The 17,084-nt window shown below is 37.7% G+C and overlaps 1 protein-coding gene across 1 annotated transcript in view; it reads left to right on the top strand.

Moving 5' to 3' along the window:
* The window catches only part of Brr2 (U5 small nuclear ribonucleoprotein l(3)72Ab), a 164,030-nt gene that overhangs the window by 12,571 nt on the left and 134,375 nt on the right, over positions 1–17,084 (top strand). Inside the window, exon 2 of the mRNA XM_083143160.1 lies at positions 6,682–6,796. Coding sequence (XP_082999286.1) covers positions 6,752–6,796 — 45 coding nt within the window. The 5' untranslated portion in view covers positions 6,682–6,751. The remainder of the gene's footprint in view (positions 1–6,681; positions 6,797–17,084) is intronic.

Below are 17,084 nucleotides of genomic sequence, written 5' to 3'. Positions count from 1 at the left end.
CAAGCATTTTGTTTGACCTACGTGACCTCCTGTGTATGGGGAGTCATGTATGTCTGATAACACATCATTTACCATATTATCAGGGATGACTAGCAGTTTCCTATTGCCGTTGCGTCTATATAGTACGCCGTTTCCTAGTTCGAAATATCGGACGGAAAGATGGGTAGGATCAGTTTCCTTTAACTCGATTAACCTTTCTACGTTAAGGTCTTGCAATTGACGTGTTCTTATTTCAATTGCTCGATCATTCACCACTTTATCGACCTGTTGATCGATAATACCTACTATATCACCGTGGTCGATAAAATCTCGCTCTTCTTCTGTTAGTGGGTTTGTAGCACTGCGACTGAGGCAATCCGGAACGCAATTAAGATGCCCTGGACGGTGTCTTATTGCGAACTTATATTCAGAAAGCCTTATGCTCCAGCGAGCCAAACGATTGGTGAGATCCTTCGCTGTTCGTAACCAACAAGCTCCTGCACTATCTACTACTGCTGTGAAGAAAGTGTCTGTCAAGTATTGACGAAAGTGAAGCACTGAGAATACAAGACAGTATAATTCCTTTTCGCAAATACTATAGTTAACCTGGGGTCCCGTGAATAACCGTGAACAAAAAGATACTGGTTGGGTGATGGTTTTCCTTTCATTTTGTGGGTCCGTTATCACGTGACACAACATTGACCCGAATCCAAGGTCTGAGGAGTCTCAATGAAGCTCTATAGGCAACGCCGGGTCAAAATGTCGCAACACGGGGGCGGACGAAAGTCGTTCTTTCAACTGATTAAATGCAGCCAATTGTTTTTCCCCTATTTGAAAAGGTACGCCTTTCTTCGTAAGATCAGTGAGCGGTTTAGCAATTAACGAAAAGCCTTCTATAAACCTACGAAAAAAATTTGCACAGCCAATAAAGGATCTAACCTGTTTTAGATTCGTTGGGACTGGAATATTCCTGATAGCTTCCACCTTCTTTGGATCGGTGGCGACTCCATTTCGTCCTATCACATGGCCAAGAATTTCCGTTTCTCCAAAGGCAAAATGGCATTTACTAGGCTTAGCCTTTAAGTTAGCACGCTCTAAAGCTAGAAACATTTTTTCTAATCTCTCTAAATGTTCTGACCAGGTGGTACTAAATACTATTATGTCATCCAAAAAAACACACAAACTATTCCACTTCAAACCTGCAAAAACTTTATCTACACATCTCTGAAAAGCTGCTGGAGCGTTAGCCAAGCCAAAAGGTAGCCTAGTATATTCAAAGGTTCCTAAAGGGGTAACCAGTGCCGTTTTGTGCCTATCTTTTTCTGCAATCTTCAACTGATGGTACGCTGAGAAAAGATCAAGCGTAGAAATGTATTTTACACCACTCAGGTAATGAATTATATCGGAGATTACTGGTAGACAGTAATTTGGAACCTTCATCTTTGCATTAATTCCGCGAAAGTCTACAACCATGCGGCAAGAACCGTCTTTTTTCGCTACAAGGATAATAGGTGCTCCATATTCAGATTCCGATTCCTGTATAATACCTAAAGAAAGCATTTTCTTTAATTCTGATTCTATAAATTCCCGTTGTTTTGGAGACACCCTATATGGCATGCGCCTGACTGGAATATCATCCGTAAGCGGAATAGTGACTTCATAAGCATTAGTTACACCTAATTGTTCAGGAGATGATACAAAGCAATGTTTAAATTTCTCTAATAATGTCAGTAACTCACGTTTTTGTATCTCTGTGATATCTGATGAAATATCTAAGTCCGTTTCTACATTAAAGTCTTTATCTTCAAACTTGAAAGAACTTTTCAGATTTTCGTCTTTTATCGCGTCAACATGTTGAAGCCGCGAATCGTTTTGAATGAAAGAAGTAGAGGGAGGAAATATTTCCTCCGGCTTGCACAAAGTTCCAATTACACAATTTGGCGGAAAAGTAACCTGAAAATGATTCATGTTAATAATAGGTATACAAGATGTGGTGTGCGAATTTATGAGTAGCCTAGGAACTAAACAGCGATATTGGTCATAAAGTCCATTGTTTACTTCAAGAAGTAAATCTTTGTTAGGGGGGACTGACGAAGAAAAACTTATAGTTAATTCTGTGTATTCGTAAGGTTTTAGTACTGCAGAATGCGAAGAGAAAACTTTAAATTTGGGTGTGGCTTCACTGTCTGTCGTGTTGTCCTCCGTTTCTAAGCGCGGAAGTTCGTCGAAGAGAGTCTTATCTGCTACGTCACTAGGATGTGTCATTGAAATACTTTTCCTACCCGAAGGAAGGTTATCGCTGGCCGCGCTCGATGTTTCTTCCGGTTTAACTTCCAGTCGGCATTTGCAAACTATGCGAGACAATTTCCCGTCGCGATTAGTATTGGAAGCAAATGCAACGAATTTCTTAGGAGGTATGAACATAGATGGAATTTTTATAGATTTCTTGTGTAAGTATACTGAGTCTTGTCCGGTTGGCGATCGTGTAGTCGTGTTTTTGCATTGGTCGTCTGTCCGTATTAGGGTTCGAATCTCATTACTCACACTAGCTGAGTGTTTTTCCTGAACGTACGGCACAAAGGATGGATGAGGTTTCCGTAACATTACTCCTGCTGGGTTTAAATATCTAACAAAACAATTAAAGAAATCTGCGCCTAGAATGATACGGTCTCTTAATGAAGGATTTGCACAGACTGCCATTTGCATACCAATTTTATGTGATCCAATCCAAAAATAAAAGTTACAAACTGGAGTGTTCCTTGAGGCAACACCCGATAGTGTAGATAATGTTACTGAACCTGTCCTTCTAGCAGAAATCTTAATATTGCGAGGTAACATACCAAAATGTAACAAACTACAAGTACTACCTGTGTCTATAAGTGCTGGAAACTTTTTCCCAAAAATTTTTACATTTATCATCGGTCTTTTGTTATAGTTTTCGTGTCCTAATGAGAAAGAAGAACAATTTTCTGCACGATACGATCGTTCTTTCAGGGGTTTTGTCTGACTTGGGCGAAGGCGACCCCTGTGGCGCATTCCCATTATGCGTTTGGGTTTTCTGAGTTTCTTGGAAAAGGAGAAGGATTTCGTGGCCCTCTGTTAGGATTTCGCTCATAATTCCTATGATTATGACCCCTGGAATCACGGCCTTGTATTGAAAAAGATCCGCGTCCTCGGGTGGTCGAATATCCATTATTAGAGGGGTATGATCCTTTGTTGGGACAGTAACGCGCAAAATGAAATTTAGATCCACACGTAAAACATAGCCTATCACCATTTCTACCATTGTTACTGCTATTAGGTCTACCTCTAAAAGATGTAGAGTCTCTGCCTCTTCCTACACCTCGCTGCGAATGAGATTTGCATCTAATTTCTTGTCTCTGATTTTCCGGGATTTGAGACTGCTCCATCGCATGCACATAGCGCTTTTGATTTTCCGATGGTCCTGAAAAAGTTCTCTCTCCGGGATTTGATCCCTTTACAACTTGCGCGTAAGATCGCGAAGCAATGTCAGCTTGTCGTTTAGCACGCTCTAAAAGTCGCAAGTTGGCTAATAAGTCGTCCAATGTTTGTGCTTTCATAGTTAATAATTTCTTGGCGTCTTGCGCTTGTAACCCATTACAAATGAAATTAATTTTCCCTTCGTTATTCATATTCGGATCTGCTTTGTTACACATTTTCAACACATCATAAAAGTAATTCTCTATTGACTCTTCGGGTTGTTTCTTTCGTGCAGCTAGATCAAGATAAGCCTGTCCTACCGGTAAAAGAGGTTGAAAAGCCTTTGTTAACGCTTCTTCAACTTGTGCAAAACCTTGCAAATTTTCCAGCATTTCACGGTTTAAATCCCAATACGCTAACGCACTTTTTTTTAGATACGCAGGTAAAAATGTGACCTTTTGTGTGTCTGTCCACCCTAAAATCGAGGATACTCTCCGATATGTGTTAAAAAAATCAGATATACTCTCTCCCGGATCCGCGTTGAAATTTTCTGGTTGAATAGACGGGGTTCTAGCGTAAGAACACATGGTGGGATTCGAATTAGTAGCTGCAGATGGAGGGTCAGGCATTTCTAGTATGTCAGTTTCGATAGGTAGAGGTGTACGTATTGCTTCCTCAGAGCAAGCAGGAAGTGGACACGTAACGGTCGCAGTAAGTAGGGGTTTGCGTTCACCAGACGTCTGTTGACGCGTAAGAACCATTAAACACCTCGAGTTTTGTACAACGACAAAGCGGACATCTTAACAAAACACAACAATCAAGTTTTGACAAATTACCTCATTTCGAACAACAGACCACCAAGAAAGCACCAGAGACAACCTCACCAAACCAAACCTAAAAATTTCAAACAAACCTTCGTCAGGGAACGTGTGATATTTGCTCCACTATGAAACAGAGAGAACCGTAAAAACACGTAGCAAGGTACTGGGTTCTTCCCTCAGCTGTAAGCAGAGAACCGCACCTCCACCATTCTGTAACGCTTGCGGGTTGTCTGGCGTTACGAGGGGGACTATTTTCTCAGATGGTAGACATTAATACACAACCCGTTTAATATATATATCTGTTATTTATTATTCTAATGGTTAACAGTATTGATTATAGACTAACTCCCTATCTCTATGGCCATTTAGTGACTTGAACTATTCCTATAAGTAATAAGTCCCAAGTGTCACCACTTGGTTAAGTTGAGGCTTACCCTCTAAGATAGGAGCAGCGAGCTATGGCGCGGCCTCTTGTCGTCTCTCGGAGTATCTGGACTCAGCCCCTTTTCTATGATTCTCCTAGTATTTATTAACATGGGCGTCCTTGTCTCAATTCCCCAACCCAACTTAGTATACCGCAACCTTGTGGTTATTTTAGCTGACAGTCCTTTCTGGGGGAGAGGTATGGCCTTGCTGACCATGACGAAGGCTTGTGGTCCGTAGACCTCGAGCTTATCGTCCGGGATGCCCCCAGAATATTCACGGTCAAGGCTCTGGCCTTGTTGAGCTAAACCACCAAACTTCCTGTAGGTAGCCTTGTCAGGAACCTTGCCCTTGATAGCTTTTGGGGGGAAGGAAGGGCCTGGTCTGTATCACACGTGTTGAGGACGAGACAAGTGATAGTGACGCAAGTCCTATTTCCTGGTTTTGCTTTCCTACTCTTGGCAGAGACAACGCCCCATTATGTAACTTGCAGAAACGCTCGTTACAACAAGCTTGAAAGAAGATATAGGAAAGAACCTAAATACTCTGGTAATCAATCCTAACAATCATAACCTACTCAGAACATGTAAGTAATGTCAGCATGTTAGAGCCTAATTTTAATGTTAAAAGCACTAAAACTGACCCACATAACTTACTCACATAAGCATTCAGGATGGAGAGATCATAACACACACAAGCTAAGTTCATTAAGTATTAATAAATCTATTCAGAATGTACTTCCATGTTCAAAATAAAGAAAGCATTGAGGGATTATGGTGGTTCGGACCTTCTATTTTTCACATTTTAGATTATATTTCTGATGCATAGTCCTCCAGAACCCAAGACCACAGCACAATTTTTCCATGGTGGGGGGCTTAAGGTAAAGAATAGAAAGAAAAAATTCTTAATTTAACATGTATTGTTATTGTAGGCCTATACGGATGTCTGAAGTGTGTTACGTTTAGTTTCAACTATAGTTGAATTGAAATCGAACACTGAATGATATTTGCACATGTGCAGAAAGTAAATGAAAATAACGTAAATGATTTGCAAACCCTACCTCATAAAGTAGGAGCTGTAGGTGAATGGTTAGTGCTACTTATTCACAAAATGAAATGTGTGTGTTTGAGCCGCAGCTGAATTTTTTTTCTCACATACCAGTTCCAGCTCCAAACTGTGTGCATTCGAACGTGCACTGTGACAACTATATACATGCACATTTCCAAACAAGTCCTGTTAATAGCTTGTGTTAAATAACAACATGACTCTCTTGCTGTTGTTTCCAACATTGTCATGTATAGTGTAAATTCAATCAAATTTGTACTTTCTTGAATTTACAGCTTGCGACAAAGTTATTAACAATTGTAACATTAACATATGCAGGGGTAGAAAAATCCAGGCTGAAGCCCGCTTGCCATGGTGTCTGAAAATTTTTACCTGGCACATGAATTTTCAAATTCAGTGCTAAAAAAAATATATGTTATTACTGGACAAGATCTGGAAGGAAAGTGACTGTGACAATACTTGTCCTTTTTTCCTGTTTTGCAGCCTTCCACCCAATAGTAAATGGTTTTCCGTGAAGGTGCATGTTCACCACACACTGCCACCAATCGCCTGCAAATCTCTGCTGTGGTGGTCACACCCTCTCCCCATAGAAACCAACTTGTCCAACAATGATCAATGATGTACGGAACTTGCTGCTGTGTGAACACCGGGAATCCTTTTTGGGCACTGCTTCCTGCAATCGGTAGACTAGACTTGTAGCTTCATATGCCATATTTGAGTTTTTGTCACCATCAATCATGCTCTTAGTTTCTGGACATGTAGTACCTGTGAGGGAAGGCATCGTGCACATCTCAAAATTGTTTCACATGTATACTTGAACTACCTTTTCTTTTTGTTGTTATGATCACAATCGTGATAATTTATTTAATTAGAAATGTAAGATATGACTCAAATGTTCAAATTAGCTATATTTGACTTTGGCAATAATACATTCATTTTTTATATATTTCAGAAATCGGAATAGAATCATAATTTCAGTTGACATTGATATCATCAAGTAGAAGTAGAGAAACAAAGCCGCCATGGCGGATGCTGCAGCACGTCAGTTACAGTATGAATACAAAGCAGTAAGTATAGTCTAATGACTTGTATATTCTGTAACTGGTCAAGAAAGTCTTCCAAAGTAATTCACACTCTTCCCTCTGTTGGGTTCAAAATTTTATGTACCCAAACACATTTTTATTTAGATTTTATCATAATTTTTCTTCTGAACATTGTGTCGTTACCTTCTGATATTAACCTATCAAGGATTTAATTTTTTTTAATGTTTTTGTTGTCGAGGATTGATCTGCCTCTAGTTATATTAATTATTATTGATACATATTATAGCATTTTATTATTTTAACATGTTATGTAAACTATAACAATAAGATACATATGAAGATGGAGAATTCAATTTCGTATGCAATGTTCAGAAGATGGCAAGAGGAGTTGCGGGTGCTGAAACAAAAATTAAGCAATACCATAAGCAAGAGCTATTGGTTCATCAGTGCTCGCTGTTGATGAATTCTTCTGCCAAGACTACAAATTAAGATGTTGCTGGACAAATTCATCATTTTTTCTTTGGAATAAGTAATTATGTTTCAAACCAGGAAAGTACAGGGTCTCGGAGAATGAATAGCGGGGTTTCATGAGGGGTGTGTGAAGTATGTATTGTGTGTAATTGATGGAAACTGCTTTTATATTATTCAGTCACTCAAAAATATCACGAACAACATTAGAAGTTTCAATATGTGCACCGTTAACAGCATGACAAACGTCATAGCGACATTGAATGTCCACACATTGGCAAGAACATCTGAGTCATTCCATGCGAAATCAACACAGCCCCCAACCTGACCATCTCCGATTTTCATGAAATTTGGGGAGTTGAAACTATGCATGGAACTTAGTAACTATGAAATTTTTTTTTTAGTTTCGTCTGTCTTGTAATTGTTAAATTATTCAAGGTCAAAGTTAGCAGAAATTGCCCTTTTTGACCCCGCTTAGCTATACTAAATGTGCTGTAACTCCGCCACTATTTTGCCTAGGAAGCGCCACTATTTTGCCTAGGAAGCGCCACTATTTTGCCTAGGAAGCTCAAATAAAGCTTATTGTACAGGGAATTGAACAAGCTTTCCAGTGATATGTAACAAGCCTACCTTTGGATAAAAATATAATTTTGTCACGTGACTTTGACCTTTGAACTTGAATATCTCAAAACATGTCATCACCAAAAATCGTGAAAAAAAATATATTTGGTCCCTCTTGCCATACTATAAAACATATCAAAAAATCATTCTGGGACTGGAATGGGATCAGAAGATACAAAATAATATGTGTAACTATGTGACTGATAAAAGCCTCATTACATGAACTATGACGAGTCAAAAGTCCTTTAACACCCCCTACAAAATGTAAAGGAGTTATCCTGGTCCTGAAAGAAATAGGGTAGGCACAGGGAGATCTCTAGCCGTGTGTGTCAAGCACAGGTCCGGCATATTGTTGACCGCCATATTGAATTCAACGCAAACATTTCAAAGGAAAGGGGGTGATGTGATATATCAAATCAGGCTAGAATTTCACGAGAAATGAAGCAGCAAAGATTTTTCCAACTTATCTTTCACGTACGATATATGCACATTATAGTGTTGTCAATTTTCCTGTGAACACACTCGTTGACGTCTCTCACACTCACATAGAACATTTGGCAGTGTAGCGGGTGCAACATCATCGCAAGCAGCAACTATGAATTCTCTCAGATGATCAATATCTGGGACTTTTAGTGCATACACCATTCTCTTCAAATGTTTGTGAAGGTAAAAGTCCTCCTAAGATGTTAGATCTGGGGAATGTGCAGGCCTTTTAATAGATCCCGTCTGCTGATCAATGTGCCTAAAAATTTACCATGAAGAAATTGCCAAAATGTTCACATAGTGTGGTCACACACTGTCCTGTTTCAAAACTCGGGAAAAGTGCCATATCCTGTAAGCAAGGATGAAAAACCTGTTTACTTAACACATCCAAGATGCCCTCACCATTTAAGGTTCCGTTGTTGAATATGGACTAACCATTCCCGTTCTCCATACACTATACCACATCATTAGCTTACCAGCAACAACCATTCTGCTGGGATCTGCCTACTGTAGATTATCAAATCACAGGTATTGCATATTATTTTTATTAACTTTACCGTGAACATAAAAATTAGCCTCGTCACTAGAATTTTTCATTCCAAAGGAAGTGTGACATAATTGTTTGAGATACTTTTTCCAATATTCTTCACTATTCAACTATTTGGTGAATGTCGCTGATTAAAATCATATGCAATCATGCGTATACTTTTTCCTCTCTCGAGATATCAGCGTGATCTCGATGAGGTCCTAACACGTTAGGAGCATTCTAATGCTTTGTTTTTAACACCTCGAAAAGGAGAAAATGGTTACAAGCATGCAGTAATAACTTTTTGCTGGCTAAAGATAAGTTCGAAAAACCTACGCTGCTTCATTTCTCGTGAAATTTTAGCCTGATTTGATATATCACATCACCCCCTTTCCTTTGAAATGTTTGTGTTGAATTCAATATGGCGGTCAACAATATGCCGGACCTGTGCTTGACACACACGGCTAGAGATCTCCCTGTGCCTACCCTATTTCTTTCAGGACCAGGATAACTCCTTTACATTTTGTAGGGGGTGTTAAAGGACTTTTGACTCGTCATAGTTCATGTAATGAGGCTTTTATCAGTCACATAGTTACACATATTATTTTGTATCTTCTGATCCCATTGCAGTCCCAGAATGATTTTTTGATATGTTTTATAGTATGGCAAGAGGGACCAAATATATTTTTTTTCACTATTTTTGGTGATGACATGTTTTGAGATATTCAAGTTCAAAGGTCAAAGTCACGTGACAAAATTATATTTTTATCCAAAGGTAGGCTTGTTACATATCACTGGAAAGCTTGTTCAATTCCCTGTACAATAAGCTTTATTTGAGCTTCCTAGGCGAAATAGTGGCGGAGTTACAGCACATTTAGTATAGCTAAGCGGGGTCAAAAAGGGCAATTTCTGCTAACTTTGACCTTGAATAATTTAACAATTACAAGACAGACGAAACTAAAAAAAAAATTTCATAGTTACTAAGTTCCATGCATAGTTTCAACTCCCCAAATTTCATGAAAATTGGAGATGGTCAGGTTGGAAATTGCACATATCTGTGTTGATTTGGCATGGAATGACTCATTTGCGGTAACACTTGCAATTGCTTCTCTGATTATCTGTGATGTTTCGTGTACAGTGACTAACCATGTGAGGTTGTGTTATTGTATGTATATCTTAGTGTAGCTTGAAAAAGTTCTGGGAAACCAGAACAAAGCGTCACAGATGAAATAAAATAAAAACCACTAAAAATAACTGTATTGGATTATTTTGGATTTCCCTGAGGTGGTGAATATTATCAATTTTTTCACTGTAAACCTCATTTTTGACATAGTCCCTGGGGAAGAAGTATAATGGAGTAAGCTATATGCAGTGGAGTTTATGTTAGTTTCAATAAAAAAAGAATGGGTCAAAAATCTTGTTGCGCATTACGCCCTGCCAGATGTTGACTTTAGGAGAATCTTGAATGTGTTCGTGTCTCACGTGTGGATTTTCAGAGCCCCAAATTCGTCAATTGTGCCGATTGACACAACTGCCCACATGTTATGTAGGCTCATGTGAGAAGAGGATATTTTCAAGAAATTATGGTTCATCGCCAAGTCTGTATCATCACAAAAAAAATTAACAATAATGACTTTATTAATAGGACCACAACGATGACAGAAACACATAAACACAATCTTTTTGAGTGAATTAAATAAAAGCACTTTCAATCCATTACACATAACATAATTCACAGAGACCTCATGAAAACATAATTCACAGAGACCTCATGAAACCCCACCATTTATTCTCAGAGACCCTGTAAATAATGTATTAAGTCAGTGCTCACCCTCAAAATCAGGTCCCTTGAGTAGCCAGATGGTTACTACTCTTGCCTTTGGCGAGAGCGGGTCTAGATTTGATTCCCAGTGAAAACTCCCAATAAGTTTCAGTGTGGGCCCAGCATAGTGAGGACAATTGGGGAACTACTTGAGAATAAGAAACAGCAGACTCTCATCTCGAAAGCCAGAAAACAGCGGTGATGGGACTCGATTCGCTGACCACATGTCACCCAACAAAAAGCTGCTTGGCAGACCTTGGCCTCCAAAGGACTGTCGCACCATTGAGCAGTTTAGTTTAGTTTATCATAACAATTAGTACAGAGAAAGGTAAGAAATATATATTCCATGTCAAATGAGGCAGGAGCTGACCCTCATAGTCACCGATTTTGATGATATTTGGTACTCAGCTTTGCTTTGCTCCAAAACCGATACAGTACCTATGAAAGGATTTTGCTGAAATATGATTATTTCGTATTATATGAGGGTTGTTCAAAATGTCAATTTTGAGCAACATGCCTTTTTCAATTACGTATATCTCTGGAACGAATGAGGTGTTCTAGAGCTCGTAAATAGGAAAGACAGTAGCATATTATGAGATGATCAAATGTTGAAACTTAGTAAAATTTCAACATTCTGTTCAAGTTTGAACAGCTCAAAACACCCCTACCCCCAAATCGATTTTTCTCATTGGTGTTTTTTGATATAAGGGAGAAAAATGAAGTTGAAATTTGTCCTGCATCAGCAATGAACTGATCTGCAGCGTCCTTATGATAAGACTTTTCATTTGTGTCGCACTAAAGGATATATAAACTTACTGTTCAGGGACAGATGATATTCCACTTGATAATTGGCTGTCTTATGTACTTTCATTACTAATTTATACGTTGCTCTTCCCATATTTTTAGCCGCGTTTGTAGGGATGAGATGTGGACATTTTGTAAAAACTTCTGTGTTAGTCATGAAAATGAAGGGGGAACAACAAATGTCGGGAATAGTTCTGTAAAAGTTAGATTTTGATTAGTTGTTAGACCATTACTAGAAGTGCAATATCTCAAAAGTTCCCACCCTTCCTCCCTGTGCTTCCTCTCCAGCATCAGACTCTTAGTTACTGGCTTATATCTAAGCAGTTATTTTTTAAAAACTTGTGATCCTCATTAGATGGACTGAAGAGAAGGTTTGATTGTTCACTAATGTCAGTGGTTTTCATGTTATATAAGAAATCATCTTTTAACTAACTAACTAACTAACTCTCTAGCCTTCTTAAACCCGAAGGTTCATGGCTGCAGCAACACAGGCCTTCCATCTGTCCCTATCTTGAGCAAGATCTATATACTCTTTTCCATCCCTACCGATTTCCCTTAGGTCCATCTCCACGTTGTCCCTCCATCTTCGTCTTGGCCTTCCTACTGGTCTCTTACCATCAGGTTTCCCAACAAGAATCCTGAAAACTCCTCTTTCCTCTCCCATTCGTGCCACATGGCCTGCCCACCTAAGTCTTCTTGATTTAATTATTCTAATAATGTCTGGACATGAATACAAATTATGTAGTTCTAAATTATGTAACCTTCTCCACTCACCTGTCTCCTCATCCCTTTTAGGTCCAAATATTTTCCTAAGGATCCTATTTTCAAATACTCTCAATTTATGTTCCTCTTTCAATGTAAGGGACCAAGTTTCACACCCATATAATACTACAGGCAAAATTACGGTTTTGTATATTTTAACTTTTAGATTCTTAGATATTAAACGAGAAGACAAAAGTTTATGAAGAGAGAAGTAACATGCATTTCCTGAATTAAGCCTACTTTTTATTTCCTCCTTAATATAATTTTCATTTGTTAATATTACTCCTAAGTATTTGAATTTGGAAACTGTTTCAAACGAGTTGTTATCAATAATTAGATTTTGATTATTACCTAACACTTGGTTTCGGCCTGTAAGCATATATTTAGTTTTCTCTTTGTTAACTTCCAAATCTATCTCTTTAGCAGTTTTGAAAAATATTTTAGCATTATTCTTAATTGTATTCACATCATCCCCCAGTAAGTCTACATCATCTGCATATGCTAACAACTGAGTCACACCATTTAATTTTAGTCCTTCTTTAGTTTCGTTTACCTTCCTAACAGCATATTCTAAGGCAAAATTAAAGAGCAATGGAGATAATGCATCTCCTTGTTTTAACCCATCATGAATTGTAAATTTGTCAGACATATTAATACCCACACGAATTTTACTTTCTGTTTCACTGGTGCATATTTTTATCATACTAACAAGCTTCTTAGGTATTCCAAACTCTACTAATATATTATATAATTTATCTCTTTTGACCGAATCATATGCTTTTTTGAAATCAATGAATAGCTGATGGACATTTTGATTATATTCCCACTTTTTTTCAAGTGTCTGTCTGATGTGAAAAATTTGATCTGTAGTTGATCTGTTGCGTTTAAATCCACATTGATAATCACCTATAATTTCATTAGCATATGGGGTTAGTCTTGTTAAAAGAATGTTAGATAATATTTTATATGTTGTTGAGAGTAGAGAAATTCCACGGTAATTATTGCAGTTCATTTTATCACCTTTTTTAAACACAGGAACAATTATGGATTCTTTCCACTGTTGAGGGATTTCTTCTTTATTCCATATTAAACAAATTAATTTATGAATTTGACAAATTAATGAATTTCCACCATATTTAATTAACTCAGCTGGTATTAAATCAATGCCAGGTGCTTTGTTATTCTTTAGCCTTTTAATAGCATCTTTAACTTCAGTCAAGTTAGGTTCTGGGACTAAAGGTTCTGCTGTGTGTACTTCATTCACTTCTGATTTATCTCCTACATGGACATTTAAAAGGTCATTAAAGTAGTTCTTCCATCTATTTAGAATATCGCTTGGGTCAGCTAGAAAATCACCGTCTTTATCTTTTATCAAGTTTACTTTAGGTTGCCACCCCTTTCTAAACTCATTTACACCTTTATATAAATCTCTGATATTTTTATTTTTGCTGTTTGTTTCAATTTCGTTAATTTTGCTTTTCAAGTAATCTCTTTTTTTACTTCTAAACGTGCGGTTAACTTCTCGCTTTATTCTATTATAATTGTTTAGATTTGTATCATCAGAGTTATTTAACCACCTAAGTCTAGCCTGATTTCTTATTTCTATTAGATTATGACATTCATTATCAAACCATGGCTTACTTTTTCTCGGTTTATGGTATCCTATACTTTCTTTAGCTGCTGATTCTATTGCATTACGTATGTGCTCCCAATTCTTATTTACGTCTGTTTCATTTATATTTTCATCATCATTTAAATCCTGCAAAACATCAAATCTATTTGACAGTTTAATTTGGTAATCTTTCTTAATTCTTTCATCAGTAAACTTTCCTGTATCAAATTTTAGAACTTGTAGATTTTGTTGCTTATGATTTATCACTGAGAGTCTTTCTCTTAATTTAGCAATTACTAAATAATGGTCACTGGCACAGTCAGCACCTCTATGTGTACGAACGTCAATTATACTAGTATGCCTTCTCTTATCAATGAGAATATGATCTATCTGATTATGAGTTTTACCATCTGGAGAAGACCAGGTATATTTATGGATATCTTTATGTTTAAAAGTGGTACTTTTCACAATTAAATTCTTTGAGGTTGCAAAAGTAATCAATCTTATACCATTATCATTACTTAATTCATGAAGACTTTCTTTACCAATCGTGGGTTTAAATGTCTCTTCTTTCCCAATCTGTGCATTACAGTCACCTAACAGAATTTTCATATCATACTGAGAAAATTTATCAAAGACCTGTTCTAACTCTGTATAAAAATCATCTTTAGTATTATCATCTTTATCTTCCGTTGGTGCATGTATGTTTATTAAAATAATTTTACACCACCTACCCTGTAAAACTGCATATGATATCCTATCATTAATAAATTCTATTGTTTTAAGAGCCGAGATAATTCTATTATTTATGAAAAAGCCTGTTCCAAAATTATGATTTTCAGTACCACCATAGAAAAAAGTATAATTTTTAGTTTTACAATTCCCTTCTCCTGGCCACCTAACTTCCTGGACAGCTACTACATCTAATTTATACTTGACTAGCTCATTAACTGTACACTGAAATGCCCCAGGCCGGTAAAGGCTCAGAACATTCCAGGTGCCTAATTTAATATTTTTCTTATTCCTAACGTAGATCTTATCCTTAGTCCAGGGACCTCCCAAAGTAGTCCCCACCCGGAGATCCGAACGGGGGACTATTTTACCTCCGGAATATTTTACCTTGGGAACATCCATGGCCTTATATTGCTGATTCTTGACATGGCTTTTTACAGTGCAGAGTTGTCAGCTCTACGCCTAACCCCCAATATGAATGGAGGAACTACTACACAAGACAAACACAAACACATTAGACAGCACAACTACTACACAAGACACACACAAACACTTCACAACTATAACACAATATAAACACAAACACACCACAACTACTACACAAGACAAACACAAACAAATTAGACAGCACAACTACTACGCAAAACAAACCTACTAGACAGCACAACTACTACACAAACATACTAGACAGCACAACTACAACACAACCACTAATAAAAAAACAAAAACAAAAAAATAATATGTTTTGTTTCCGCCCTTTCCTTCCGTGCATCTCTCCCAAAATGCCCTCCAAACACGATCCCCACGCATCGCGCGTTTTCCTCTTTGTGTGGTCGTCTGCTCTGTATCACAATTACCTGCTCGAAAATTAGATTTCCGTCACCGTTTGATACTGGTGAAACACGTTGTCAAGCGCCGGGCAGGGCCTGGCCCTCTCGCGATCCGACGTTTCGAAATTGCATCACAGAGAGCGGATTTTTGTCGTTTCCCCTGCAAAACGTTCATGTTGCGTTTCCTTATTCCGATACTCTGTTGGTTGCGGCTGTTTGGCTTTTTCGCATGCGTCGGTTGATCTGGGATAGGAGTAGCCATTGCCAAACCCTCCGATGGCGCAGTGGTAGCGTCGTATTTTCGTTCCTGATGTGGGTATCCGTATATCGGTTGTCGGTCGTCGAAGATTTTAAGTTCTGAATTCGGGTACCCGATTATTGGTTCAGTTTCCAGGTTCCAGAATTCGTCCTGAATCAAGGTACCGGATTATCGGTTCCGAATCCTGGTACCCAATTATTGGTTCCAGATTCGGGTATTCAATTCGCAACCGATCCGTTCCGAAAATTGTTATCCACAAACGTTTTAGAGGAATCTGACGTATATTCGATACAGAAAATTATTAACGCAGAGGAGCCAATTGCTATTTGCATGCTGACGCCTCCCATGTTGAAAAGAGTCTGCCATATTGGATACTTTTGTTTTAATATATCTCGGGGAACGGTGACACCTATCAATGTATGGTTTTCTCAGAAATGCTCCAAATAGTGAAAACTTTCACATTAAATCAATAAATCTATTTTTATAAAATAAACTATTGTTATGTGAAAAACTAATTTTTAAAGCATTTTGTGAGAATAACTGTGAGTTGAAAGTTATGTTGATGGTTATCTCCTTACATTTTCAGTCATATAAATTACAGCTCATTCCAACATCTCGAAATTCAGTCTTCTGCAATAAAATTTGAAGAATTGAATTTATTACTAATGGCATTTGTCCAGTAACTTTATAAATATAAGAATGGTATTTTAAGTATTCAGTTCATCTAAAATTTATATTAAAACGTCTAACAAACATTACCCAATATTACAATATATATAATACTATCGTTTGATTCGGGAATATTTTTAAGACTGCTAGCTAGTAGCAGCGATTGGGTGCCGAACCTTGGGGGGAAAGGGCACTTAATTTTCTCTTATTAGATAAGACTTTGCATTAAGAGGCCATAGTGCAAGGCAGAAAGTTTGGGGGTAACTGTCCCCCAGTCCCTCTAATTGCAGCCATTGCTTGTAAACTCAGTTATTATCATAACATATTATAAGTAATGAATTTTTTCACAAATATTCCTGTCGTCGTCGTCCCCCCCTTTTCATTTTCTTGGCTAACACAAAAGTTTTTCACAACGCCCACATCTCATCCCCACGAATGCTGATAAAAATATGGAAAGAGTAACATATAGATTAGTAATAACAGTACATAAGACAGCCAATTATCAAGTGGAATGTCATCTGTCCCTGAATAGTAAGTATATATATCCTTTAGAGTGACAAAATGGAAAGTCTCATCATAGGGATGCTGCAGCTCAGTTCACAAATTTCAACTTCATTTTTCTCCCTTATATCAAAAAACACCACGAAAAGGCTTTCTCAGTATAAAGAGGAAGTTAAAAATATCCAAAAATGAGAAAAATCGAGGATGGGGTGTTTTGAGCTGT

This window comes from Lepisma saccharinum, chromosome 21, assembly GCF_977018435.1.
Source record: "Lepisma saccharinum chromosome 21, izLepSacc3.1, whole genome shotgun sequence".
NCBI lineage: Eukaryota > Metazoa > Arthropoda > Insecta > Zygentoma > Lepismatidae > Lepisma > Lepisma saccharinum.
This window is presented reverse-complemented; position numbering and strand designations above follow the sequence as displayed.